The sequence below is a fragment of the Protobothrops mucrosquamatus genome, unplaced genomic scaffold, assembly GCF_001527695.2.
Source record: "Protobothrops mucrosquamatus isolate PMUCROS unplaced genomic scaffold, P.Mucros_1.0 scaffold1501, whole genome shotgun sequence".
Lineage (NCBI taxonomy): Eukaryota > Metazoa > Chordata > Lepidosauria > Squamata > Viperidae > Protobothrops > Protobothrops mucrosquamatus.
In genome coordinates this window covers 200,207-208,862 of record NW_015387675.1, presented here as the reverse complement: position 1 = coordinate 208,862, position 8,656 = coordinate 200,207, and the positions used below count along the sequence as shown (strand labels likewise).

The following is an 8,656-nucleotide window of genomic DNA, read 5'->3' as shown; positions in this document are numbered from 1 at the left end:
GGCGCAGGGGGCGGAACCACGCATGTGCGGCGCTCCCGGGCAGGGAAAGTCCTCGACTTACGACCGGTTGGGTAGTCCTCGACTTACGACCGGTTTAGTCCTCGACTTACGACCGGTTTAGTCCTCGACTTACGACCGGTTTAGTCCTCGACTTACGACCGGTTGGGGTCGCGGCATTAAAAAGGTTGAGAACCACTGCCTTACATCATAAATGTTCGGTAAGTTAGGATTTCTTGTTTTCTTTCCCTGATGTTGTGTGTTGAGCAAAGGAAGGGGTTGAAGTGTTTCTTTGTTGCTGCTCTTATGTTGTTTCAACCATGAAGTTTAATTTAGGTTCAGGTTACAGTTCTCGCTTGCTTCTCGCCTCCAGTGAAAAATTCAGTGGTGCTGAATCAGATGGTCTGGAAGCCGGGATTACCAAAATCGGATGTAACAAGGCCACATGAAGCCCAGTCCATAGGTCCCCCTCCTCTTCCCCTCTAAAAAGATGGAATTACATAATTGCTGTTTGCATCTGGAGAAACAAAAGACAGTTGGGCACTCTTTTTTAAAGAAATGATGCAAACGGGCCTTGTAGGGTTGAGTTCAAGGATGCTGGCCACTCCATCCTATTCTTCCTTCACCTTCTTTTAAAATTTTCTCCTTTCTATTTAGCCAGCCTTCATCAGTCCCTAGATGTCCTGTGATAAAATATAGTCTGGATTCCCAGGAGGGAGAGAGTGGATTCCAGAGGAGCAACAGGCAACTTAGATCAGATAATTTGTGTGAGAGAATGAGGATGGAAAACTGCTTCTGCTTAAGAGTTCCCAGAGTATATGCTTTATGCTGATGGAGTCTGCTTTAGTCTGGCAAGATTCTGTCTGGCTACTGACCTTAGAACCAGCTAGTAAAAATCTATTACACTACTTTAAGCCTTGGGTAGTTCCCCTCCCTTTTAAAAGAAGGAATCTGCTTGGAAGAATCACTTGGCATTTGGAGCCTGACAAATCCTCTCTGAATTGGTTTTCTTCTTTCCCCTTCACGTTTATTTAATAATAATAATAATAATAATAATAATAATAATAATAATAATAATAATAATAATAATAATAATAATAATAATAATAATAATAATAATAATAAAGTTGGAAGGGACCTTGGAGGTCATCTAGTCCAACCTCCTGCTCAGGCAAGAAACCCTATACCAGTGGTTCTCAACCTGTGGGTCGGAACCCCATTTGGGGGTTGATCGACCATTTCACGGGGGTCGCCAAGCAAGGCTGTCCGCCATTTTTTCCCCCTTTTCCGGTGGGTGCCTTACCTCCCTTGGGCTGGGCCAGCTGGTGGTCGGCCTGCTCCGTCTCTGCCGCTTGCCAGCTACACCTCGGCCCGCGCAGGGGGCAGAACCACGCATGCGCGGCGCTCCTGGGCAGGGAAAGTCCTCGACTTACGACCGGTTGGGTAGTCCTCGACTTACGACCGGTTGGGTAGTCCTCGACTTACGACCGGTTGGGGGTCGCGGCATTAAAAAGGTTGAGAACCACTGCCCTATACCATCTCAGACAAATGGCTGTCCAGTCTCTTCTTAAAGACTTCCAGTGTTGGAGCATTCACCGCTTCTGGAGGCAGGTTGTTCCACTGGTTAATTGTTCTCACTGTCAGGAAGTTTCTCCTTAGTTCTGGGTTGCTTCTCTCCTTGATGAGTTTCCATCCGTTAGCGGTGTCTCGATAGGTTTACCAACTTTGCAATTTCTCAAGCTGACAGGACTTCTCTCTCCACACCCTTGCATGTGGTTGGTGCCATTATGGCAGTGTAAGCAATGGCACCCAGCTTCCCAACACTGGAAGCAGTATGCTACTTTGCATCTTCTTAGTCTCCTTGAGCACAGGTCACCCTTAGGAGCTCCTGTAACTTGATAAAATTAACTGACATGAGATATGAGTCTCATAGATATAAAACGAGGAGGGAACTGCATTTGTGTTTTTCAGCTGGATTCTTCCCCCACATTGACTTCCTGGAAAATGCTAAGCTTCAGGTGCATACCGCGTGTAGCAATGTCGTTGACACCTGATTGGAATCCATCACGGGCTTAGCAGCCCTTGTGACCTCTTCAGCTTTATCATCATGATTCCTGTAGGTGTGTTATTTTTTAGAGGGAAGAGAGAAAGAGAGGGTTAGCTCGCCACTATCTCTCCAGCCGTTCCAAGGACCCATTAAAACTTTTACAGCCTGGATTGCGCAGCTTGCAAAATGAGGTCATGCCTTCTGAGTCTTGTGTTTAAGTGACACTTTTCTTGCAATTGTCTTGCGGCAAAATCTATCTCCCAAAGCCGGCATGGTGCAAATTACCTTAAATTAAATGGCCAGGCAGAGTAGTCTTAGCTAGGCAAAATTAAAGTGACCTCCCATCTTCTACAGCAGGGATCCGAAGCCTATTGCAAATTGACCCCAAGCAATTTGTGTGCTGCCTCATTTTGATCAGCATGGTTGTGTGTTTTCTGACTGTGTGCAGCTAGTCCTCGACGTACGGCAATTGGGACCGGAATGTCTGTTGCTAAGGAAAGTGGTGGTTAAAGGAGTCGTGCCCTGGTTTTATGACCTTTTTGCCATGGTTGCTAAAGAATCGCTGCAATTGTTAAGTGAATGGTGCAGTTGTTAAGCAACTCCATCTTCCCCCATTGACTTTGCTTATCAGAAGCTGGCAGGGAAGGTCTCAAATGGAGCTCACGTGAACCCAGGACTCTGCAACTGCCATAAATACATGCCAGTTGCCAAGGGCCCAAATTTTGGTCATGTGACCGTTGGGATGCCGCGACATTTGCAAGTGTGAGGACTGGTCGTAAGTCACTTTTTTCAGTGTTGCTGTAACTTCAAATGGTCACCAAACAAGTGGCTGTAAGTCACGGACCATCTGTATATGGTTCACTCTAGTTTAAAATGCTTCTCTGGAAGCCTAATGTAGACATAATGGAAAACAGGATAACAGTTGGAAGGGACCTTGGAGGTCTTCTAATCCAACCCTCTGCTCAAGCAGGAGACCCTGTATCATTTGAGACACATGGTTATCCAATCTTTTCTTAAAGACCTCCAGTGTCAGAGTACCCACAAGCTGTTGCACTGATTAATTGTTCTAAGTGTCAGGAAATTTCTCCTTAGTTCTAGGGTGCTTCTCTCCTTGATTAGTTTCCATCCGTTGCTTCTTGTCCTGCCTTCAGACGCTTTGGAGAATAGCTTGACTCCCTCTTCTTTGTGGCAGCCCCTTAGTTACAGTATTAAAACACTGCGATCATGACACCCTAGTTCTTCTTTTCATATAAGTCATGGAAAGCTCTGGCACTGGAAGGGCTGGGTGCTGTCTCATAGTTGGCATCTCCAGAATCCATAAACTTGAAGTCACACTCACCTTCAGCTATGAAAGGTCACAAGATGACTCTGAACCAGTCATTAGCCCAATTCACTACGAGGATGAAGTTGGAAAACAAGTATCCTGTATGCCTCCTAAATCTATGAGTAAACGAAGGAAGCTAATTTATCCTGAGCCATTCACTTGACTTGTTAATGATGTGCAATGGCACTTTTCAGGATTTTGAGTTTTTCCTATCTGCATCGTTGGATATGAGACAGCTAGAACTGGGGACCTTTTGTGTGCAGAACAGATGTGCTACAACTGTGCTGTGAGGAGTCTCGGATGCCGTAATTAATGCTAATGTGTAAATGGGAGCTACTGAGTGACAGGCTGGAATTCAAGGATATGTTTCCATGCAAAGAGAGCCTAGCTGAGATGTCATCATCTCCTCATAGAACTGAAGAAGACCCTGGAGTAGATTCTTAGAGAGCAAACAACAACATTGAGCGATGTAGGTGGACCAATGAGTCTGGCTTGGTCCAGGACAGCTCTCACTGTTCCTTTGTTTCTATTTTTAAAAAAACGCCCTATCATTAACAGAACAACGAAATGCAGTATTTACCACTTTAATACCTCCTTTTTTTTGTTCGTGTAATACAGGTTGCACATGAGCAAACTCCATTCTCACTCCACCTTCACAGCCTCCAAAAATCACATGAGAATGGGGCGTGCTTTTGAGAATAGTTGTGGTCAAATGTTGGTGGCGTGTCAGCCAAAGCAGCATGGTGTGTCACCTTTGACATGCATGTCATAGGTTCACCGTCACTGCTCTAAGCCGTATCAAGAACCTGCAGGCACCCTTCGCTCCTGCCTGCCACTACTTTCTATGGAAATTAAGCATGGACAGTTGACTTTGACTATAGCATGAGCAAGGCAGATGATCCAGAAAACATTTTCTGCATTGATCTAACATATGCATTGTTCACGCTTCCTGTTGTTACGCTTCAGGCTTCAGTCGAAACAAGCTTCTTGAACTAGTTTACAGCCCTTGAGATCCTTCAGGGAGGGAAGCAGGCATAGGGCAAGAGGGGGGGTCTGTTTTATTTCTTGGTCATCAACTGTATGAAAGTGCAACTATCAATAAAGAACAATGTGCTTTTAAAAGATTGTTGGTCCATGTTCGTCAGCTCATAGAAGAAGCTTTTCTACAATTCTACAGACTCTTGCAAGTCTGTGGGCGAGCTCAGCCTAGTTAGTAGATAACAAGTACTGTTGTGGGTCCATGTTTCTTTTCTCCTTTCTGGAAAATTCAAGGGAATTCTATAGCTTCTGATGCAGCTTTGGAACCCACACCGCCCAAAAAAACTAACTAACCCTTTTCTTTCCTCAACGTCATGATCCTTATTTATTTATTCCTTTCCACACACAGCAGTCACCGTAGAAAACCTGCTAGACTTGGAAAATGTAACCAAAACTCCTTTGAACACAAATTCTTTGCACGTGGATGGCCGAATCTTTGGGCCCCCTTCATCAGAAAACAATAATGTGTGGGTAAGTGTGGTGATCTTAGCAAAGACCTCATTTAGTAAGTATGTGCTTCACATCCAGCTCTAGTGTGGCTTGTGTGGTTTTGGGCTTGGTGTATTGTCGATCGCTGTTCATTGTGGTTTGCCTAGGGTGGATTATGACGTAGTGCGTTGTGCGGTCTTAATCAGCTGTGCTTTATTCAATCAACTGGAATTAAAATAAGCCCATGGCTTTGCACAATGGGTAAATCGGAATAGTACTGCAACTTGCTATTGAGTTATAGGGCATCTTCTGAAAGAACTTTTTCATTTGCTGCTGGAATGGGAGCAAAATTGCCTTTTTTGGTGCGTGGATCTGGAGATCTACAGTATGTTTTATTGTTCCCCTAGGCTGCTGTATTAAGTTGGGGCCGGGTTTCCTGCCTCTTCTGCGCTTTGTTTTACAGCTCAGACATCTCAAGCTTTTCTGATCAAAGGAAAGAAAGTGGCTTCATTTTTTCAGGATTATTTTTTTTCCTCCCACTAATATATAACAAGTCAGATGTAGGGAGAGATCAGTCTATGGCAGTGGTGGCGAACCTATGGCACGCGTGCCAGAGGCGGCACTCAGAGCCCTCTCTGTGGGCACACGCACCGTCGCCCCAGCCCCGCCTCCCCCCACGGCCCCCTCCTCACCAGCAGCCCCCCCAGAGGAGAGTCACCCCCCCAGGCAGCGCAACCAAGAACATAGCCAGGAAGCAGAGACAAGACTCCGCCCTCGTGCCCCATAGCGTGCAGATGATGCTGCGGAGTGTGGGCAGAGGGCGTGGCTGCCATGGTGCTGCAGGGCTGCCTGGGTGATCTGCTGTGGCGGGCCATGGAGGCGGTGCCTGGCCCTGCGGGCAGGCAGGGCAGGAGGCGGGCGGAGAAGGCAGGGCGGGGGCGGAGCAGGCAGGGCGGTGGCGGAGCAGGCAGGGCGGGGGCGGAGCAGGCAGGGCGGTGGCGGAGCAGGCAGGGCGGGAGGCGTAGCGGGGGGCGGATTTTGGGCACTCGGTCTCTAAAAGGTTCGCCATCACTGGTCTATGGCATCGCACTGTTGCAGACTTCTGAAACTACCAACTCTTTCCCATAGGTGTGGTGGCCTAGATTAACACTCTGTCCTTGACTTATGAGCGCCGTTGGGAACAGAATTTCTGTCGCTAAGCAAGGCAGTTAAGGAGTCTTGCCTGATTTTGCAACCTTTCTTGTTTGTTAAACGAGTCACTGCAGTTATGTGAATCCTACAATCATTAAGCAAATCCAGCTTTCCCCTGTCAATGTTGCTTGTCGGAAGCTGGATGGGGAGGTTACAAATGGCGATCACATGACCCCAGGATGCCGCAACCATCATAAATATATACTGGTTGCCAAACATCTGAATTTGCATCACATGATTGTGGGGAAGCATTGATGACCATCATAAATGCGAGCATCAATGACAAGTCACTTTTTTCAGTGCCATCCTAATTGGGAGCAAGTCAGTAACTGAACGGCTTTCTCCTCACTTGGCAGGCGGCCTAACAGATTGTGGCTTCTCTTGTTCCTGTCTGACTCTTCAGTATTGTCTTATTTCTCCGTTAATGCTCAGGTCCAAGTGGTTTTCTTGTATAACCGCATCATTTCTTTTTCTTGCTTGTTTGCATATCTGCTCTGCACGTGCCGGGAAAAGGCAGAATCAAACACCAAATAGATAAAAGAGCAATTCAGAAGTACAGTGTGCTTGTCGTGTTGTGCCATGTCCTCTCTCTAGGGCAGGGGTAGGCAACCTTGGCTCTCTTATGACTCGTGGACTTCAACTCCCAGAATTCCGGAGCCAGCATGGGGGAATTATAGCCCCTTCATGGCTTGTGGACTTCAACTCCCAGAATTCCTGAGCCAGCCATGCTGAGGGGAAAGGGAGAAGTTTCCAAGCTGAGCCATGCTGGCTCAGGAATTCTGGGAGTTGAAGTCCATGAGTCATAAAAGAGCCAAGGTTGCCTATCCCTGCTCTAGGGAGTGGAAGGGGAGTGGGAGCAGTGGCTTTCTCGCCCCAAAGGTGCTTTTTCAAAATGCAACTGGACTTTTTCAGGTCCTTGAAAGCCAGAACTGAAAAAGCTTCTTGGATGAGAAGCAAAACAGTTTCAAGGGGAAAAAAAGCCAGAAAGTCCAGCTACCTTTTGAAAAGCACTTTGACCTGGATCAGGGGTAGGCAACCTTGGCTCTTTTATGACTCGTGGACTTCAACTCCCAGAATCCCTGAGCCAGCATGGCTCAGCTTGGAAACCTCTCCTTTCCCCTCAGCATGGCTGGCTCTGGAATTCTGGGAGTTGAAGTCCACGAGTCATAAAAGAGCCAAGGCTGCCTACCCCTGACTTGGATGAATGAGAATCTCCATAGAAAGTGGCTTTCTCCTTGGAGCAAAAAGACAATTTTGCATGAGCACCAATCAGCACGACTAAGGAGAGGAGAAGTTTGTCACTGTAATTTGAGCATTCTTGGAGCAATTGAGGTTCCTTCACTTCTCCGATAATCTCTGCATATGTTGCTGCTTTCAATTTCTCTGCCTTTGTCAACGGGTGAACTCCAGGGATCAAAACCCTACACGAGAGAGATTTTTTTTGAAAGGGGATCTGATCTGTGAGGATCAGGGAATCCAGAGCGAAGCTACAAGGAATTTGAAGATCTTCAATGAAGAATAGCACATCACCTTTGTTTTGCATTGTTGGACTCGCTCATAGAAGGGACCACTCAAATCATCAAGACCGCCCCCTGCTCAATGCAAGTAAACAAGGATGGATCCAAAGCAGATGGCTACCCTGGTTCCATCTGAACCCATCGAATAAAGAGCAGCCAAGACTTCTCTGGGCAATTGGTTTCACTGTCCAACTGCTTATATCAGTATTTTTTTCAACCTTGCAACTTTAAGACGTGTGGACTTCAACTCCCAGAATGCCCCAGAATTCTGGGAGTTGAAGTCCACACATCTTAAAGTTGCAAGGTTGAGAAACACTGGCTTATATCATTATAGACAGTTTTATTTCACACTGAGTTGCAATTTACCTGGATTGGTCCAGTGCAGAAGAGAAGCCCATCATCAGTTCCTTGAAGACCTTCGGCAAATTTCCCCAAAGTTGCTTTGTAGCTTTTGGCCCCAAAAGAACTAACATGCATGGGAAAGCTGGAACTAAGCAGATGGCTTCTCCACCCCATCCTATTCAACTTCCATGGAAAACAAGCAGGTGGACAGAAGATGGTTGGAGAGCTTCAGGTTTACCTTGTCAGATGCCTTGTCTGTGAGCACTAATACGCTGCGTTGTCCTCTTGTCATCTAACAAAGGAGGAAGGGCTACTGACCTTAGAACCAGCTAGTAAAAAATCCATTACACTACTTTAAGCCTTGGGAAGTTCCCCTCCCTTTTAAAAGAAGGAATTGCAGATACAGTAGAAAAAGCACCTGCTTAAGCCTATGTGATATTTGAATAATTTTCATTTCAGTTGGATTTATAGTTTTATTTCTCCCCTCCCCTTTCTTTTTATAACAAAGGCAATGGATGACGAGCTGGATGAAGCATTTTCAAGGTAATTATGATCAAGTCTTCCAGGAGCATCTTTCTGCTAGGGGCTTGGCCAAGAACTAGATTTGATTAATGAACTCTCCCTTCTCTTTCTCTTAAACTAAGCCAGGGGTCTTCAAACTTGGCCCTTTTATGACTTTGGGAGTTGAAGTCTAGAAGTCATAAAAGGGCCAAGTTTGAAGACCCCTGAACTAAACTGTCAAAAGGAGCCCAACCCTTCATTGGTGGTCTG

The 8,656-nt window shown here is 46.2% G+C and overlaps 1 protein-coding gene across 1 annotated transcript in view; it reads left to right on the top strand.

The window, feature by feature from the left end:
- LDLRAP1 (low density lipoprotein receptor adaptor protein 1) overlaps positions 1-8,432 on the top strand; it is a 37,492-nt gene extending 29,060 nt beyond the window's left edge. The window contains exons 6-7 of the mRNA XM_029285322.1: positions 4,756-4,877; positions 8,394-8,432. Of these exons, the coding sequence (XP_029141155.1) occupies positions 4,756-4,877; positions 8,394-8,432 (161 nt within the window). The remainder of the gene's footprint in view (positions 1-4,755; positions 4,878-8,393) is intronic.
- Positions 8,433-8,656: the final 224 nt, after the last annotated feature.